A 21,493-nucleotide genomic window follows, 5' to 3' on the forward strand; every position below is an offset into this window, starting at 1 on the left:
CTGCCTCCCATTTGAATACCCAGACTAAAAAAAAACTTATCAGAACTTTCCTGTTTACCTTTGGCTATGCTAATACTTTGATGAGACTGATTTTGAATAATGCATATGAGAAATAGAAATTGAAACTGTATATTGTGTATGATTATAGATGTGGGATTAGTTGCAACCTGCAATGTGTGGGTGGCTGAGCAATTTGTAAGTAACTGCATGTTTGTGGCCATGCACGGGGGAGGCTGGCTGTTCCATGGTTGTTACAATAGAATATGTATGTTGAAAGGGCTACTTCCTGTGCACAATAGGAAGGGGGAGGGTTTCTTTTTGTTTTGAGATGAAAAGACCATGCAAGCATTGTATGTAGCTTTTGGCTTTTTTGGATGTGTTGTTTGGTTGGAGAGCCTGTGTTTGAGGCCTGCCAAGGTCCCTAGTGTTATGCAGAATTAAATGTTTGTAAGTGTTCATTTAGTATCTCAAATGTGTCATTTTTTTGTAATTTTGTGGGGAGAAGTTTTGATGGGAAAATGTGCCATTTTGTCATGGCCTGGCTTTCGTCTGCCATTTCCTTTTGTTGTTACCATGTGACTGTGCTGTGGTTTTCGTCTGCCATCTTGCTGTAGTCTACCATGTGGTCATGGCCTGGCTTTTCTTTTGTGCCGTTTGGTCTGTGGGTCATTCTATAGGGGGAGGTGCAGCCACCATTCCTTTGTGTGTGAAACCATGTGACATGAGCCACCATCTTGTTTCTAGGCATCATTTCTGTTTTCCTTTAAGTGAATGTAAGCTATTGTAGGTTAGCTGTGTTTGTACTTTTTGTCAACTTTTCAGTAGAAGAGTGGCAATTTTTGTATTGGATTTCAGTTTTGGTGGGAAAATGCGCCATTTTGTTGTGGCCTGGCTTTTGTTGTAGTCACCATGAGGCCATGACCATGGCTATTTTGAGAGGTGCAGTTTAAGGATTTTGTGCTTTTTAGCCTGTACATCATCCCAGAGGGGAAGCTGCTCCAATTCCTTTGTATGTGTGTAGCCATGCGGTCTACTTTGCACTGAATTTAATAGCTTTAACTGAGTTTTTTGTACTTTTAGCGGTGCATGTTTTTAAATATTTTTGGAGTTCTTCAGAGGGCAATTCATTGTTTTGAGGCTTGTAATGTATATCCTGCAAGAGGAGGAGGGGGCTTTGGTTGGCCTCCTTGAGCCATCTCTCTTTTTACAGGAGTTTCAGTTTTGGCTTTTTTTGCACTGTTGTGTGGTATTTTGGTCTCAAAACTTGTGGTTTGATTTCCCAGGGCATATGTGAGTCAAGGGGGATTCCCTCCTATTTGCAATATGGGGGTGTAGTCCATCCTCTCTTGGACAAAAGTTTTTTTTTATTGTTGAAATATATGATGTTTAGCCATAATTTTTTTGTAAATAGACAACAGAAGGCTATCCCCATTTTATTTTTATTTATTTTTTTTGTGATTATGGTAAACCAGCAGGGTATACAGAAAGCAGTTTCAGTCCGGAAGAACTGCATTATATACACCTGGCCCGAGGGGATAGCAGTGACTGGTGATCCAATGCTGGAAGCAGAAGAGGCTCTTTTTGGTCTAACTCTGCTGAGGCAGGCTGGGTCCACCAACACTGGCTCTGTTGTAGTTTCCTCTGATGCTTCTGCCATCACCAATGTAACCAACTCTCTCTACCAACACATTATTTTGGCGGGATCAACAACTGCATTAAATTTAATTCCAGTTGTTTTGTTAAAGTTTTATATTGTAATACAGTTTTGGGTAGAGAGCAAACAGGAGGCATCCAAGTAATTGCTGTAATATCTAGGTACAGATAGAAGCCATAATATTGTTTTGAATAGTGGAGGATTTCATTGGGCTTTGTAGTTTGTCTGACAACACATTTTAAATGTGAGGAGTAGTATACTAGCATACCGAGAGGACGTGTATGATAATCAGAGACGCCGGGTGACAGTACTGTAAAAATAGTCACCAGGCAGTACTGCTCTGAAAGTTAGTGCAAGGGTGACACCAGTCAGACAGCTGCACTGCACATGAAATCTGGGTATGGGGCTAAGCCCATGAGACCCCTTAAAGTTTGGCATATACGGTCAGAGGGTACAGTAAGGTGTATTCCTCTGGAAGGTACTTTTGGTGTCTGGAGGTACGAGACCCCAGAATAAAAATACCTTGGAAGTAGTTCAGCTGTGGCTTCAGAAATCTGTAATGATGAGTGAGTTGATGGATGTAGTACACATTTGTGTGTTTGATGGAATTTGAATTAGCAGTCTGGTGAAGGACGCTCCCATAGGAATTTTTTTTTTAATGGTTCCAGGTATTACACCCCAGATGGTAAAATGCAGTAACCAAGTCTGCTCTAATCATTCTTGAGATAACAAAAATAATAGCCCTTTGTTAAGCATTTCCTTTAGAATACTTCAGAAAAGTCCACGGGGGGGCTGATTGAACTATTATAGTTTGGAAAATCTCCAGGCTAATTTTTTTTTTTTGAAGGACTATAGTCAGAACAGGGAATGTTAGGAGTAGTACGCTAGCAGCCCGCTCAGGCCGTGTAAAATAACCGGAATGCGGGGGCGGTTATCGTAATAAAGGCGCCAACAATAACCGCTCCGAAAGGAAAGCGCAGGGTTCTCTGTACGCAGAGTCCGCAAAAATATTGTTCTGACAAGTAGTGAAAAAAAAACAAACAGCAAAGGTGACAGGGGCGGTACCTGTCAACCCAATCACGGTCTAGAGGGTCGCTACCTCTGGAGGATCAACCTATAAAAGGTTGAGAAATCAGGGTAGGGTCCAAGCGTCCGTAAGGATGGGTTAAATATGGGCCCTAGGATATTCATGATTGGGATTGTTGGACGAGGAAGAGGTGTTCTAACAAAGGTTAAAACTTAAAGTATAGGAAGATCTGTACCGTGCTTATCACACAAAGATGACATGGTCATATGACTTCAGTTGTCCAGTCATATAGAGGGGATAACAGAGCAACGGATTTGGATATGTCTGAATTCAGGGGTACATACTCCACACCTAAGGTATGTACCAACAATATTCCATCCCTGGTGTTTCTGCAAGAATAAATCCCTGGAAGGTAAGAGTTTTTTTTTTTTAATTGCCCCCATACAGGCGGAGAAGGGGCTAATGAAATGGGATGGATCTCTGAAAGAATTTCAACCTTACTGAACCAATGTTATGGGTTTAAGAAGAAGTACAGGTTATTATAGAAAACATGCTGATATGTGTGATTTCTAGAGGTCAATTGTGTGAGTGTGTGTGTGTGTGTGTGGAATATGCAATATATGTCGTGTCGTGTGACGTTTGTTCTCAGCTGCTGACAGCCCACCCAAATGATCCCCCTTCTTTCTCACCAGGGCTGTGAAAATGTAAAGCGAACTGTATTGACATGCAAACTACCTGAGCCAAGATAATTACCGTATTTATCGGCGTATAACATGCGCCGCGTATAACACGCACCCCAAGTTTAGGAGGGAATTTTAAGGAAAAAAACTTTTAGGAGGAAAGTTTAAGGAAAAAACTTACATTTAAATGCCCATCAATGCAGTGCGACCCAGAATTGGGACCATTCGTCCCTCCCAAGCCTCTTTTTACCTTTAAACGGGCCACATCCTTGAGGGATAGGATCGTCACTAGCGAATACAAGGGAGAATTGAATAAATCTCACTGCAAATACAAGGGAACATTTAAATGTGGGGCATGTAATTACTGTAAATTCATGCTCACACAAAAAATCCTACCCTTCCCAAAGGCCAGACCTTCTACCCAAAGCATTTTGCCAATTGTAAAACCTATGGGGTGATATATATGCTTTTGTGCGAATGCACATGTTTTTATGTTGGCAAAACAAAAGTGGAATTTTGGAGAAGGGCATATAGACACATAACATGTATGAAAACCTGTGACCCCGATCTCCCTCTTGGGAGACATACCACACTAGTGCATAATGGAAAGTTCCCAAAAATAAGATTTCTTATTCTAGACTGCATACATCCGGGTCTCAGAGGGGGAGACTAGAATAAGACCCTATTGCAAATGGAATTGCGATGGATCCATAGATTAAAAGCTACTCAGCCTCCGGGCCTGAATGAAACAATTTGGTTTAAGCTGTTTCTTGAGGGTTTTTCCTCGGGGATAGAGAACAATAATGACAGAATGCGGCCCCCCTCCCCCTCCCCTTCTTGACTGATGCCATGCCTCTGAAGACATCTGTTATAATGAAACATGTCAGGCAGGCTGACATCCGTACGCTGATTGCTGCAGCCGTTTGTTCCTATCATTGATGCATGCTGTTTTAAGCTTCAACTGTAAGTTACTACAATAAAAGTTTTTTTATCTATCATTACGGGCTTCACTATGGGTCCTTCATTTTCTTTTCTCGGATATATGATGACTACATGCCTGAATGCCTAATTCTGAAGTGACCATTGGGAGATGTTTATATGTGAAGGAAATCCCACGGATGTTGTGGTCTGATGAGGGGTTCCAGTGGGCTGGATTTGCTGGATGCTATTGAGAATTTATCATCTATGCCTAATCCTTAACACCTTCTGGTAAGCAAACTACATTACCACGTGGTGACGAGTGACTCTTTCTACATCTGCACAATATATTTGGTGATTGGATTCCTCCCACTCTTCAATTTCATTTTGAACTTTTCAACGCCGCAATAATTTTTATGCATGTGACCTTTTGTTTGTTATCTACGAACTTTGCTGGCCACTTGCTTTTTACAGTTCAGCGCAAATTTTTACTTGTTTTTCATCTATGCTCCCTTTGCTCTATATTCCTTACCCCATATTGTCATGTGAATCTGTGTTAACTTATTCCATAATGTTATGTAAACCTGTGAGACAATGTCTGCCACCAGTATTCTCTTGTTTCCAGAAAACATCAATGTTAAACATATATCTTTTTACTTTTATTTATACTATCCACACAAAAGGAGATGTCTCTTCAAATATTACTTGGTTATTTTTACATACATTACACTTGATGCTCGCCCGGCACACAAAGCCGCCCATGCCATGTAACCCACGGCGGCGCTATGTGAGGTTACAGTCAAATCCATCTATGACTGACCTCCATCTTGCGACCCCGGCGGACATGCGCAGTCCGCCGGGGAATCATACTGTGTCGGCGGGTGGAGTGGGCGTGGCAACTCTCTGACGCGCATGCGAGCAGTGGACAGGGCAGTGCACACTCCTCCCGGGGGGCCATACACGACTCTTACCTGCCTCCTCTCCCTCCCACATTATCAGCTGTTGTAATTTACATCAACAGCTGATTGGGGGAGAGAGGCTTCTTAACAATACCAGACACAATTGCCGGACATCCATCGTACTTTGCGGGACTATACCAGCTTGCACAGTCATATGTTTTGATCTACCCTCATATTATGTAGGTAAACAATTACTCTTTAGTGGCTCCTGCTTCAGCTTAGGCATGCTGATTATACTTCTTTAACACCTATACCAAGGCTCTGCCTGGGGTTTCTCTGTTACTTTCAATAAATCTGATAGATAAACTCAATACAAAGTTGAGTATACTACAAGCAAATGCCTTGTACTATCTCCCCTCTTTTTACATGTTACACATAAAAATAATCTTTAATAAGCAAAATCATTGTATCCAAGTGCTATAGCATTACAGCAATTTCACCTTTTTTATATGCAACCTTTTTGTTTTGAAAAAATACTTAGACTTAGTCATTCAATCAATTAAATATATTATTTATTTATTCATTATTATTTTAGTCATCAACTACACATCCGTAAGGTCACTTGTTAAACTACCTTCAGGTATGATTTAAATCTTGTAAAATAGTCCTCTTAATATCAAGTCAACCCAATATTTTCTATCTTCAATAATGAATAGGACCTTCTATTATACATTTGTATTATTATATTTTTCTGCAGGACCTGCCTTTTCGGCCTCAGTGGAGCCCCAAATTTTTTTTTATACGCCCTCTACGGGCCTTTTTTGGAAGGCCAAAGGAGAGGTTTCTTCTCCTCTCCCTTCATTCTCTTTGGAATGGAAGAGTAAATTACACATATACTTACGTAAAAGAAATCCCATTTTCACCCATCTATGGATTTATAATTTCTCCAAAATACATAGAATAATGTTTCTCCCTCAGAATCAAGAACATATTTGGTAGACAGACCGTGTCATTGTCGCTGTTTTTAACTAAAGCTTTATGGAATGCCAAGTCAGCTAATACAGTGTAAACGTAAGTGTAAAAGACATAAAGAGTACACTATGAAATGTCTCACATATACCTGTACTTAAATGCTCACCTTTTAAAAAAAAAAAAATTTTTCTAGTATAAAACTGTCTCTAATTTACCCACCCTTGAGGAAGGAGGCTAATTCATTCAGAAACGCGTTGGGTGCAAGAGTACTGTTTCAAAACACTGTATACACACTAATGTAAAATTGTCTGATTCGCATTCCAAACAATAGATCCTATATTAATGCTATGTTTTTACTGTTTCTACTCAATAAATTATATTTGTATATACTTTTTTATGCTTTTTTGTATGTGCCTAAAAAGTCCACCACTAGGGGATCCCTTCTGTTGTTTATGTTGCAACCCAGGCCACTTGCATATTTTTAGAAGACCCCCGAGGGGTCATGGTGTAGGCATATAGATCATTGCCTTTGTGTAGACCGCAAATGAAAGTAGGGAGAGAGGGGAGAGGGTGAAGGAAGAAGAGGAAAGAAGAGTCAGACGTGGTTATCAGAAACCAGAAAGTAAAAAGACACAGGAGGTTATTGAACCTGTCTCAAGACAGAATTCTAACAGTCAAGAAAAAAATCTCAGCACCCCAAACAACATTGGGCAGAACAGCCTATGTGGGGGAAAAAAAAAGTAAACAAGGCCCAACACAATAGATGGAGTAGAAACAAGTCCCGCACATACACCAATGGTGCCTTGTGTAACTCTATCTTGCAAAAAAAAAAAAAAGGCAGATCAGGTGTACCACATTTACTGAAACAGTTAACAAACCAGGGAACAACTTGCTCCCAACAAAGAGAAAAAGAGAAGCAGTCATAGGGTTGAAAGGCATTTTATAAAAAAAGCTGGGTCCCTGACCCTAGAAACAACAAACCTCTACCCAGTGGAACAATCTCAGGGAGCCCAGAGATGTCTCACTCTTCCCTAATGTTAATTGATCCCTTAAATACACTGTTGCCAAGGGAACCACCCTAGCGAATAAAAAGTGTGGAGGTGAGAGAAGGGAGAGGCAGGTTCGGAGGAGGTAAAAAAAAAAAAAAAAAAAGAGGAGAGGGTTGCGGTATGGAAATGGGATGGCACATGGGTGGGGGAGGAGGATGGGTACATAAAAGTCCATGGCTCAGTTCAAGAGCTCACGCCATACTGAGCATAACCCTTGCTTAAAACAGTATGATATACGGATTTGCTTTCCAGGGAGAGCCAGTCATAGGTAAAGCGATAGTAAGCACATTAAAAAAATTGTAGGCCAACTAGGGGCATGCAAGCAAAGGCAAGCATGAGGTTTTGGAGGAGGGTGTCTCACCGCCCAATTTTGTCCGCATGGAAGACAAATCAGATCTTGCAGAGTAAAAAAAATGTCCACTTAACTGGAATAACAAACATCAGTACTAGAGAAAAATACATAAAAGGTTTCCCAGAAAACTAGCTTGCAACTGAACACAGGCATTCCTATACACAAGTCTAGGGAGGTTTGGTTGCATTTTTAATTTGTCAGAACCTAAAATAAAGGTGCTCGGGAAGTGGTTTGATGAGATTAGAAAAGGAATTTACCAAACACTGTATCAGTCTCCTGTTGAAAATAAAGACTCCACCTTGTGTCTGTGCACATTTACCAATACTAGATACCAAACTAGATTTATGGGGCGATGGATAGGGGGCATATAACCTTGCCTGCATTCATCAAGGAGACAAATGGAAGACTGCTTTAGGAACCAGATATGGACATTTTGAATCCTTGGTCTTGCCTTTTTGCCTTTGCAATGCTCCTACAACTTTTCAACATTTCATCAATGATGTCCTGCAGGATCTGTTGGACCAGTCTGTTAGTGCTTACTTGGATAATTTGCTTATCTTTTCTAATGATCTAGAGGAGCATTGCAAGCATGTTTCCAAGTGTCTTCAAAAGATTAAGAAAAAATCATATTTAAATCAAATTGGAGAAATGTGAATGTGAATAAACTCAGATCCAGTTCTTGGTACACATCATTTCTCCTGAAGGAGCAAGTACCGGTATTGATCTTGTAAGATAAAAGCAGAGGTGGATTTGCCTGCTTCTAGAAATGTTAAGGAAATACAATGATTTGTTGTATTTGACCACATCTACAGAAACATCATAATAAATGTCTATAAGGTAATAGCACCTTACACAGCCAACAAGGAAACAGTGCCCTTTGTCTGGTCATAGGAGGAACAGGCTGCCTTTAGTAAACTAACAACTTTTTTTTTTTTTTTCCCATAAACGTTTTTATTTTATGAAAGAATAACAGGGTATACAGCAATGCAGTACAAATACAATAACGTTATCACTATAGTATCACAACATGTATACAGTCTCCGTTTAGATTGTGAAATAGCTTTTACACATTTTGCGGTTTGAGACAGTGTAATAAGTGATAACCAAAGGTATTGGGTGTCATGTTATTGCTTGAAGCTTGGACGAAACTCGTCCTGACCTGAGTATAAGGCACAAAAGAAAAACGAACAAAAAGGGAAGAACACAGGTTGAGTAAACCCCGGTTGCCATTACTCTATGGCCACCGGGGAGTGTGTACAGTCTGAGATTAGAGAAAGGATAGGACAGGGACAGTATATAAAGAGAGAATAGAGGGATGGGGACAGGGGGGAGACAAAAGGGGTCATAGAAGGGGGACGGGTGGGGGAGATGTCACTCTCCCCCGGGGATGAGGTGGGGGTAAAGGGTATAGATAAAGTTATGGGATTATGACAAGTCGTTCCGTTCCCGCGCAGCCCCGCTTCTCCTCTTCCTCTGCGGCCACCCGATAGCCAACTAGGAAAAAATGTATTCTTTATAAGGTCTTTCCTATGGTACATATTGACGGTATCGGTCTGATGTGGTAAAGTGATTCCAACATGCCCAGGTAAATGCAAACTTGTGTATTCTGTCTTGGGAAGTGTATATCAATTCTTCCATGTTTTTAATATGCACGACTCTCGTCAGCCATTCTCTGATAGAAGGCGCAACTTTGGAACGCCAATGGTTCGGTATGCATAATTTGCTTCAGATTCTGCCATGGGAAATATCTATTTCTCAGTGAATGAGTAATGTCTTATTATGACATTGGGAATAAAGGGATGCTGGCAATTAAAGACGTTTTTGAGGAAAGGGGGCATCTGTTGGAGGGGGCTAATCATCCTATAATTGTTTACCGACTACACTTCTGCTTAATCCCTATCTACTACATCTGCACCCTGGCTTGCTCACCACCTGGTGGGCGATCCTGAGCACGGCGACCTGGCACTAGCCAGCACACAATGAAACCCATCTCCAACATCAGGAGCTCTGGTGAAGACCACTTATGCTGCGTACACACAAGCAGAATTTCCAACAGAAAGAGTCCAATGGGAGCTTCTCATAGTATATTCTGACCGTGTGTATGGCCCATCTGACTTTTTCTGTCGAAAATTCAGACGGACTTAGATAGAGAACATGTTCTATATTTTTCCGGCGGAACAAATTACTATCGGAAAAAACGCTCGTCTGCATGCTGTTCCGACGCACCAAAAATGACGCATGCTCTGAAGCAAGTACGAGATAGAAGCTATTGGCTATTGAACTTCCGTTTTCTAGTCCTGTTGTACGTGTTGTACGTCACTGCGTTCTGGACGGTCGGAATTTGGTGTGACAGTGTGTATGCAAGACAGCTTGAGCGGAATTCCGTCGGAACTCTGTCGTAAAAACCTTCAGAGTTTATTCCGACGGCAAAACCGGTTGTGTGTACAGGGCATTACAGTTTAGGCCCCCACCTCAGGTGAGCCCACTAGGAGAATCCCTTTGTGTATTTGTCCTGCTGGTTTCTGTGTGATCCCTTCCACTGCTATTAGTTCTGGCCTCTGAACTTGATCCCTGATCTTGACACTGAGGAATGTCTGTTTGACCTCAATTTCTGAGTGTGATCTCTGAGAGAAAGCAGCATATTCTCTGGATAAAATATCTTTGTTTGGGATGTTCCCAGGATCAGATGCAAGTATTCTAGGTGAAAAAAAAATCTGGAGTTCCTGGAAGGACAAGAAGAGGTACCAGGACCTCTGTGAATATTCTGAGAGCAGAGGAAAGACCTTCCAGTGCAACAAACTGGAAGTGATTTTCTCCTTCTTGGATCTTGGAATTTAAAAGGTATTTGTTAAGGGATTTTAGGTCCAGATAAGGACAAATATCCCTGTTGGGCTGTGGCACCATAAACAGGTTTGCATATAACCCCTTGAACATGTCTTTTAGGGGTATTAGTACAACTACCTCCTGGGAAAAGAGATGGCTCAGGGCATTCTACAAATTTGACTGTTTTTGGGCAGGTTTTGGTTGGTTTCAAAGAAGAAAGCAGTGAGGGAACAGAGATTGAACTCTATTTTGTACCCCTATGAAACCATTGATTGGGATGTCTGTGACCAAGAGAGAAGCAAACTTAAACAGATGTTCCTCTACTCTTAGGTGTGAGGGCACCCCTTGGGAAGACTTAGTGGGCTTTGGGGACCATGTCTTAAGCCAAAAGGTAGAGCAATGATGTGCTCTGTGTTTTGAAAAAAAGCGCAGGTTTCTGAAGAAGGTTGCTTTTTAATTTCCCACTGTGGGAGAAGAACTTTCCCTCCTGTGACATCATTAATGAAAATTTTCAAGTGTCAAATCAAAGAGACACCCTCTTTTAAAGGCCATGAGGATGAGGCGGTTTACAGGCAGCTTCAGCTGATCAGGTTTTAAGCCACAAGATTCTGTCCATGCGAATGGAGATTAGAGCCATTCTAGAAATGTGTGCTATTACAGGCAGTCCCCGGGTTCCAAACAAGATATGCTCCGTAGGTTTGTTCTGAATTTGTATGTAAGTCGGAACAGGTACATTTTTAAGTGTAACGCCAGCCAAAGAAACTATTTTTATGTTTTTTAGATAGCATTGGAAAGGGTTAACACTCCTGTAAAGTTTGTTTTGCTGTCTGTGCACCTGTTCAGAAGATTTCACCTCACTTTCTGTCACTGTGACAATTGGATTTATAGGACTGGTGATAAAGCTTCAGTGAAGACACCTTTTTCCCATGATAATTCTTACAGGGCTGAACTTCCCCTCCTAGGGGTAGATTTCCTTTCACTTCCCATTGTCTCCCTCTGTTTGCAACTACCTCTACTTGTTCTAGGGCAGGGATATGCAATTAGCGGACCTCCAGCTGTTGCAGAACTACAAGTCCCATAATGCATAGCAAGATTCTGACAGCCACAAGCGTGAAACCCAGAGGCAGAGGCATGATGGGACTTGTAGTTTTGCAACAGCTGGAGGTCAGCTAATTGCATTTACCTATTCTAGGGCATCAACACAAACAGCAGAGAATGAGATAATTGCTGTATTCACTCAGATAAGGCATGGGACCAAATTGTGTTGGTTGTTCAATGCCGTAGTCCAGTTACCTGCGGTTTGACAGGCAGAAATCACAGAGATAGCTGGTTGCAAAGCTGGACCTGCAAGTGTAAAGAGATTTCAAGAGTGTCTTAAACTTCCCATCTGCAGAATCTTTGAACAAGAAAAAATCCTCAACTGACAAAGTGAGATGTTTAAGACTGAGACCAGAAGAGACCACTTGTTTTGAGAATTCTTTTTCCACTGGATAGAGCTTGAAAATTATTTTTGGAGAAGAGCAAATATTTTCTGGATTGACCACTTCTAGCCCAGGCATTTTGGTATCTCAGATAGAGATGGTGGAGCTGGGGAAGGAGCACGGTGTTTAAGAGCCATGGAGAGAGATAGATGTATTAAAGCTGTTAGCACACATCTGCAATTAGTTTTGTTCCGAATACGTTTTCCGGCGAAATTTGACAAACTCGTTAATTTGGAAATGTTCGAATTAACGAAAACCCGTTTAATGAATTTTTCCGTAAATTCGTAAATTCGAAAATCCGAAAATAGGAATGAAAACTTGAAGATTCAAAAGAAAATTCAAAAATAAAAATGAAAATCCAAAAATCTGAAAACTCGAAAAAATTCGAAATAATAACTAACAATAATAATAATAATAATAATAATAACTATTACTATTAAATTAAAGGTATTGGAATTTCCTTTCAAATTTGTCTGTTAGTGAACGTAACGAATATAAATTTATCCAAAGTTACGAATTATCCGAAATAATGAATGCCGCATCGAAACGAATGGAATGCAACGAATTAATAATAAAAATAATAATAAAAAAACTTTTTATTATTATTATTTATTATTATTAATTTGTTACATTCCATTCATTTAGATGCGGCATTCGTTATTTCGGATAATTCGTATTCATTACGTTCAAAAACAGCCACATTTAAAAGGAAATTCCAATACCTATAATTTAATAGTTATTATTAGTTTGTTAGGTATTATTTCAGATTTTCCAATTTTCGAATTTGCAAATTTCCGAATTTTTGAATACCGCCTTTAAATGAATGGAACAAAACAAATTAAACATTTTCCGAAGTTACGAATTTATTCGAAATAACAAATTTTCGATCGTGATGAATGACCCGAAAAATGAAAGCGAATGAAATGAAAACGAACAAATTTTCCAGCAGTGCACATGTCTAGCTGTTAGTTACTAGAAATATAACTAGAATAGGTTGCAAAGACCGCTGTTAAATTCTGGTCCTGCATTGATGCAAGGGGAGTATTGCTGTGTGGACCTTCAGCAGAGCAATGTTCGGCTGAGTTTTTTCCTTGGCTCCCACCATATCTATGGGTGAGGGTAATCTTCTGTGGGGTACTCATGGAGTAGGGTACAGAATAAATAAAGGGTAAGCATGTCTGAGAAGAAATACACAGCAACCTGGGTGCAGATCATCCTGTGAAAAAGTCCTCATGGCAACTGGGTGGGAGGAAGTGCCTGAGTAGCTTATTAGACCTCTAGGCGGAAGTGGCGGTAAAGTGTACAATTTGTGGTGTGAACAAAGTTGGTCATCCACATGAGACTATACTGAATAGGTCAGTTTTAGTGGCAAGTTTAAAAGATTTATACTGTAAAGTGAAATAATTGCATAAACTACCGAGGTGAGTACCCACGCAGGATCTAGTACCAAAACCAACATTACAGGCTCTTTCCCTTGTGTGGGATCTGGGTGCCGTTCCCAAGGTTTTAGGGCCCATTCACACTAGAAATATCCTATAGCACAATCTGACAAAAGTGTATGGGTATAATCAAACACAGAAGGAAACTCATAAGGGGGTTCTCTTAAAATGAATAAACTCAATGGCTGAAAACATAGCTACCTGTATTAGAATTACTTGCGTCAATCAGCAGCTTGTTTAGTATACTCATCTACACAAACTACATTAAGAGTGTAATATAACCTTTTCATGACTAATTATTTTCCTGCTTGTGGCACAATTATATTGCTTTGATTATTTTCATTATTTTCATACTTATTTTAATTATCCTTATATCCATTACATAATTATTACTCACGTGTGCAATAATATTAAATCATTGCAAGAAATAAAATAAACGTAATCTGAAGCTTCTTCCGCAAGTGTAACATGATAAAGAGGAGGGGAGCAAGTCACATTTTGTGTGCAATGCAATGCATTACCAAATAAGGTAAAGAGAGATATAAAAATAATAGAACAAATTGACTGGCTGACTACCGCAGAACAAATTATAGCCTTATAAGAGAGGTTACCCTATTGTTGCTGTATTCATTTTATTTTAAGATGTGTAAACAGTCCACAGATCCCTTTACTCTATATTAGAGGACAGAGGTGAACCCCACTGGCAGTACATGCATAGCTCTGGTCTGTCTAGCAGATGTTTTCAGTCTTTACTTACTATACTTTTAAGTCTAAAATCAGATTCCAGTAACCGAGAAACACACACAACTCTAAAGTAAACCTTAAAGACCCATTAAGTGACTTTGGAATGCTTGCGCAGAGCCAAATTGTCCTCCCAGTAACCTACTCAACCAAGGACCCCATTCATTATCCTCAATTGTTAAAAAGTATTTCAACAGTAGAAGTTTATTTCCTAACTCAGTTTTTTCCACCATAAACTCAATACTGCCTAAAAGCTAGCAGACTTCACAAGCACAATCAAGTATATACAGTACTACGGGATAAAACATTTTTTCAAGTGTAGTATGCTTTTCAAATGATATATTAAAGAGGAAATCTGGTCAAAACACAGTTCACCATTCAAGGAAGCAATGGCAGACAATGATCCCTGCTGGGTGTTTACTGCGGTCCAGAACTCCATCAGAAAACTTTCCTAAATTTCAGGCAGGCTGCACTAGGCTGCATGGCATCAGAGCAATGTTACTTTTTTCACCAATCTAAGTGAATTCTCCATATATTCCTCAAAATAATCTACTGGAGGATAAGTGACACAAATTCCTTGTGTCTTCTGCCTTCTAATGAATTTTCCAAATGAACATTTGAAGAATTTACTTAAGCCAATGACAGCAGTAACTTAGCAAAAAATAAAAAATAAGTGCAAGCCATTAATCTATTCCCTTCAACAAATCAAGTAGTACCAGCTCCAGGAAATGTGGGAGCAGGGGCGGACTGACCATTCGGTCACTCAGGCACTGCATGAGGGCCCCAGGCCACTAGGGGGCCCCATCAGGGTTGCCAGCCTCAGTAAAACCAGGGACAATATGTAAAAATATGTGTTTTTTTTACATCTGTCTCTGAAATGTCCCTTACCAACATCCTTTTGGTCTAAAAATCCAGAGATTATAGCTGCCCCACCTCTCCAGTACATTCTCAGCCAATAGAAACATGTCTGTGTATACTGTGTGTACTTGTATGTGTATACTGCGTGATTGTATACTGTGTGTGTGTACTGTGGGTCCCCATAATCTCTGATTGCCTGGGGGCCCCATAAAATCTTATTGCCCGGGGCCCCCATGAGTTGTCAGTCTGCCCCTATGTGGGAGTAATTTGTAATACAGATTTTACATTATCCTTCCTATGAATTTTAATCTTCTGGATTTCATAAAGAAATAGAATGTATAAACTTTATGCATGTACCCCACTTCTCTTTCCTGTTGTAAACTAATATGAGCCTAAATCTGACACAACTCCACTCAGTAATAAGAAATCCATTGTGGATTGAGTTGTTAGAAGTTGTATAAGGTCTCATGCACACTGAGCACTTTGCCCCTGTGCATGAGAGTCCCTTGTTTTCGTGCAGGTGGAAGGCACAGACACACTGTCCAGCCCTGCAGCCAGCAGCCTGTAAAACCCCTTAAGAGGCTGAAAGCTGCTGTGGCTGGATGGTGCATCTAATGGCAAATGTTTGGGGCAGTATATGACCAGGGACAAATGCCCAAAACGCACATTTCTTGCATTCTGGGCATTCGTCTGTTGGCACACACTGTCCTATAGGTGAGTACCACTTGGTGTAATGTTCAACCTGTGCCTTCCAACCACACAAAATTGACGAGATCCCATTCACCAGGCCTGAATGGCCACTGTGCATAAAGTGATAAACCATAATGAACTATAATAAAGAACCATGTAAATATTACAAGTACAGGCAGCAATGTGACTTACTTGGTCAAGTAGATGTTTTGCAGTTGTTCCAATGTTAATACTAAACACAGTGAAAGGCTCTGGTCCAGGAATACCATGCACAGTAACTTTAAACACTGACATTGCTCTTCTTTCTTCTGAACTAAAAAACTTCAAAGAAATAAGGACATGTATAATTTAGCACTCTTTTTCCCCAAAAAATAAATAAATATAAAAAAAACAACAACATTTACAGTTAAGGCACATATAACGGCATTTGTCCGTTCCCAGCTGAGGTAGGGGGCAGTGTGGTGTGCGATTCAGCGCATCACACGGCCCTCTTTTTTAAAAATAAACTTTATTTGTAGAGTACAAAACATACACTTCATTCACGGCAATGTACAGCAGCATGATGCCCTGCGCTTCTGAATATTGGCATGAAATTTGGCATGGTGCACTGCAATAAAATATAGCACGTCTGCATTTTAACGCAGTCATAGGCTACATTGCAGTGTGAATGGGACACTTATGAAAACAATTGTTTCTTCTGTGTCCATGGGGGGACAGACGTTTTACAATGCAGTAAAACATCTCTCACCATACATTGTGTAAATTAGCCCTACAGCCGCTATACCTCCACCAACCCCCAAGCCCAGTCCACCTCCCCGGTCTGAGGAAAAATTGTACTATTTAGAACAAAACTGAAACCTCAATGTTGAAAATATGCACTGAAATGTAGGTATCTCACAGCATCTCACAAAAGTGAGTACAGCCCTCACATTTTTGTAAATATTTTATTATATCTTTTCATGTGACAACACTGAAGAAATGACACTTTGCTACAATGTAAAGTAGTGAGTGTACAGCGTGTACAGTGTAAATTTGCTGTCCCCTCAAAATAACTCAACACACAGCCATTAATGTCTAAACCACTGGCAACAAAAGTGAGTACACCCCTAAGTGAAAATGTCCAAATTGGGCCCAAAGAGTCAATATTTTGTGTGTCCACCATTATTTTTTATCTTAACCCTCTTGGGCACGGAGTTCCCCAGAGCGTCACAGGTTGCCACTGGAGTCCTCCTCCACTCCTCCATGATGACATCACGGAGCTGGTGGATGTTGGAGACCTTGCACTCCTCCACCTTCTGTTTGAGGATGCCCCACATATGCTCAATAGGGTTTAGGTCTGAAGAAACACTTGGCCAGTCCATCACCTTTACCCTCAGCTTCTTTAGCAAGGCAGTAGTCATCTTGGAAGTGTGTTTGGTGTCGTTATCATGTTGGAATACTGCCCTGCGGCCCAGTCTCTGAAGGGAGGGGATCATGCTCTGCTTCAGTATGTCACAGTACATGCTGGCATTCATGGTTACCTCAATGAACTGTAGCTCTCCAGTGCCGGCAGCACTCATGCAGCCCCAGACCATGACACTCCCACCACCATGCTTGACTGTAGGCAAGACACATTTGTCTTTGTAGTACTCACCTGGTTGCTGCCACACATGCTTGATACCATCTGAACCAAATAAATTTATCTTGGTCTCATCAGACCACAGGACATGGTTCCAGTAATTCATGTCCTTAGTCTGCTTGTCTTCAGCAAACTGTTTGCGGGCTTTCTTGTGCATCATCTTTAGAAGAGGCTTCCTTCTGGGACAACAGCCATGCAGACCAATTTGATGCAGTGTGCGGCGTATGGTCTGAGCACTGACAGGCTGACCCCCCACCCCTTCAACCTCTGCAGCAATGCTGGTAGCACTCATACATCTATTTCCCAAAGACAACCTCTGGATATGACGCTGAGCACATGCACTCAACTTCTTTGGTCGACCATGGCAAGGCCTGTTCTGAGTGGAACCTGTCCTGTTAAATGCTGTATGGTCTTCGTCACCGTGCTGCAGCTCAGTTTCAGGGTCTTGGTAATCTTCTTATAGCCTAGGCCATCTTTATGTAGAGCAACATTTTTTTTTTTCGGATCCTCAGAGAATTCTTTATCATGAGATGCCATGTTGACCTTCCAATGACCAGTATGAGAGAGTGAGAGCAATAACACCAAATTTAACACACCTGCTCCCCATTCACACCTGAGACCTTGTAACAACAACGAGTCACATGACACCGGGGAGGGAAAATGGCTAATTGGGCCCAATTTGGACATTTTCACTTAGGGGTGTACACACTTTTGTTGCCAGCGGTTTAGACATTAATGGTCGTGTGTTGAGTTATTTTGAGGGGACAGCAAATTTACATTGTTATACAAGCTGTACACTCACTACTTTACATTGTAGCAAAGTGTAATTTCTTCAGTGTTGTCACATGAAAAGGTACAATAAAATATTTGCAAAAATGTGAGGGGTGTACTCACTTTTGTGAGATACTGTATGTGTGAATACACTTCATTACAGTTACTGGTTTCTAATTTTAATATGCATCTGTTACCCTAGTGCTGTCTTTACTATGTTGATTGTAACCGTGTGTTCTATCCTGTCTTGTTTTGAATAAAAAATTTTAAAAATTATATAAAAAAAAATAATTTATAAACAACATCGAAAAAGATAAAAAGAAATGTGTAAAGGACCCCCCTCCCCCACAAAAATGCGCGTGCATACAGCATTCGTGTCTCTTTGCGTGCTAGAGTAAGATTAACTAGAAAAGCTACAATTTCTGGGGAAATTGTGTGAAGTGTTCTTGCCTCCACCAGTAGTCTACAAGCATTATCAAGTCTAGCAGATGAAGGTATGACCACATGCATTTGGGGGGTCTCAGCATCTTGTGTTTACAACCACTGTTTCCTAGCAACGCTCATGTCCTGTTTATGCTTCATAACCACTGCTCAATACACAATACACAGGATCATGATAGCTGTAATAACTGTGCAGTATTTCAAACGGTCGTATTTTAAAAACTATAAATCCTACAGCGAAGATCTTTATATTGTGAGAATCACAAGACCCAGATCTAGATTTTGATGTATAGTATGTCTCTAAAATATTAAAAATGAAGGCACAGTCGCAGTTTAGATATTGCCCTTCAAATTTGGAGGGGGCTAGAGTAGTTTCAATGAATGTCAATGGACGGCGTGAGTTACAAACAAATGGTCATATTGTGAAAACTATCAGGACTATGGCTTAGCCGTGGACATGTTTAGTGGCAGCAGGGATAGCTGAACGTTTTGATATAAGATTGGTGCAGGTGGGCTTGAAAATGAGGGAGTAGTGGCAGTTTAGAAATCATGTCCTGATTTTCCAGCTTTTGTCACCTCCCACTCTAGTTTTGAACATTTCCCCATTCATTCCTATGGGACCAATTTTGCCGCAAAAATGACTATATTTCATGAACCATTTGGCGAAACGTTCCACAAAGTAATAGCACACCATATGGGAACAATCCGCACGTTTCGGTATATTACTTGTCTATGTAGTGTAAAAACTGTGGGAGGAGTTAGGGTGGTAAATTTGGCTATAATAAGAATAATAATATATATGTGAGATAACAGTAAGTGGTCTTGCTATGCAAGAACACTTAATATATGCAAGAACACTTAATAATTCTAGGGCCATTATTTATGATTAACTGTAACCTAATGAGCTGTAAAAGCTACAATTTTGGTGATCATAGTTTTTTGCCTAAATTTTGAGGCTTGATATATTTAGTATTTATTTACTCATTTTTAAATTTTTGCAAAAGCATTGTGGGTGTAATGTGTTTATACTAAAATTTATTTTATTTATTATTTTACTGAAAACATACATTTGAAACACACATTTGATAACCTTTTGTGTAAATGCCATGCAACTTAAATTGCAACTATTATCTTTATATTTCAGGTCCTCTGCTTTCAGAAAACATATATTGTTTTGCAGATTTTAACCACTTCAGCCCCGGGAGGTTTTACCCCTTAGTGACCAGGCCATTTTTTGTGATACGGCACAGTGTTACTTTAACTGACAATTGTGCCGTGTGACGTTGTACCCAAACAAAATGAATGTCCCTTTTTCCCCACAAATAGAGTTTTCTTTTAGTGGTATTTGATCACCTCTGCGGTTTGTATTTTTTGCGCTATCAACAAAAAAAGAGCGACAATTTTGAAAAAAAACAATATTTTTTACGTTCAGCTATAAAACATACCCAATAAAAATATGTAAAAAATCGAATTTCTTCATCAATTTAGGCCAATATGTATTCTGCTACATATTTTTGGTAAGAAAAATCCCAATTAGTGTATATTGATTGGTTAGCGCAAAAGTTATAGCATCTACAAACTATGGGATAGATTTATGGACTTTTTTTTTTTTTTACTAGTAATGGCAGCGATCAGCGATTTTTAGTGGGACTGCGACATTGCGGCAGACACTAAGTGACACTTTTTGGGGACTAGTGATACCAATACAGTGATCAGTGCTTATAAAATGTATAAATGACACTGGCAGGGAAGGGGTTAACATCAGGGGCAATCAAAGGGTTAAGTGTGCTCCTAGGGAATGCTTTCTAACTGTGTGGGGTATGGACTGACTAGAGGAAGAGAGAGATTGGTGTTCCTGATTAGCAGGAATCACAGATTTCTCTCTTCCTCTGTGACAGAATGACGGTCTGCCTTGTTTACAGACCGCCATTTAGTCATTCCCCCATACGATCGTGGGTCTACTGATTGGCTCCTGCTGTGGCCAATCTTAATCCCAATCACAGTGGGAGCGGGTTGTCAGCGTCGCGAGCGTCCCAGACCCAGATGTCACGAATAACGTACAGGTATGTTGTTTCGCGCAGACGGGCCGCCCTGCCAGAGTAAATGTGTGGTGTACGGTCCGGAACTGGTTCAGTAAAGATTCAAGCCAAAAATGTGCATTTTAGAATGGATGTGAAAAACAAAACAATTGGGCCAACAGCAAAAGGGTTAAATATCATATTGAAACTCCAATGTTGATTTGAGTTAAATTCATATAATATTAGTGTCAAATTAATGCATTTGTTGCATTTATTAACTATAATAAAAAATCATGAAAAAGCTCTTTTTGTGCAAGTATTATTAACTTTTATGTCTTATCTATCAAGTGTTTTCTCATAAGTGTGGCTGGCTTGCTTTGCTATACAATTATTGCTATGTTTTAAACCTTATATACCAGGTTTACGTCTATAGTTTGTTTTTTTACAGGTGCACGGTTGCTGTGGTGATTAGTTCTACATTTCCCAGGACTGTCCTGCCATTAAGATGACCTTAAACTTATGCGTGGTTTGACCCTTCAGGGAATGTGGTTTATTTCCAGTCTAAATTCCAATAAGGAATTCTGATAATTATGTAATATGCACATATCTTTTAAAAACAATAGTATACCTACTTCCCACCCAGCCAATGTACATAAACGGCCGGGTGGCCGCTCTCTCCTTCTGAGTGGACATTCAGGAACATCCCTCAGAAGGAGGGGGATCGCACCGTGTCACCCGGACACGGCGCATCTCCGATCGGCAGAAGGGCTCTGTGATTGGCCCTCCTGATCACATGACAGCCGTGTCCAATCACAGCCGTCATGTGATGTAAACACAAAGCTGGTTGCTAGGCAATTGGCTCTATTCTCCTCACACAGAAGTTGTCGGTGAGGAGAGGAGAGGGGATCGCTGCAGCCGGCTGGTGATCAGTGAGTATGAGCTGTTTTTTACAGCTTTTTACGCACTGATCACCAACCTAGTGTCACCACACAATATAAAACACACATGTCCCCACACAATGTCCCCAAAACACATGTCCCCAAATAATAAAAACACCTGTCC

The 21,493-nt window shown here is 40.4% G+C and overlaps 1 protein-coding gene across 5 annotated transcripts in view; it reads right to left on the reverse strand.

Annotated features, from left to right (window-relative positions):
• PLCE1 (phospholipase C epsilon 1) overlaps window positions 1-21,493 on the reverse strand; it is a 945,493-nt gene that overhangs the window by 67,895 nt on the left and 856,105 nt on the right. For all 5 annotated transcript variants that reach the window (XM_073596424.1, XM_073596420.1, XM_073596423.1 and 2 more), the window contains one exon: window positions 15,776-15,904. In XM_073596424.1, the coding sequence (XP_073452525.1) occupies window positions 15,776-15,904 (129 nt within the window). The remainder of the gene's footprint in view (window positions 1-15,775; window positions 15,905-21,493) is intronic.

The sequence above is a fragment of the Aquarana catesbeiana genome, linkage group LG08, assembly GCF_042186555.1.
Source record: "Aquarana catesbeiana isolate 2022-GZ linkage group LG08, ASM4218655v1, whole genome shotgun sequence".
NCBI lineage: Eukaryota > Metazoa > Chordata > Amphibia > Anura > Ranidae > Aquarana > Aquarana catesbeiana.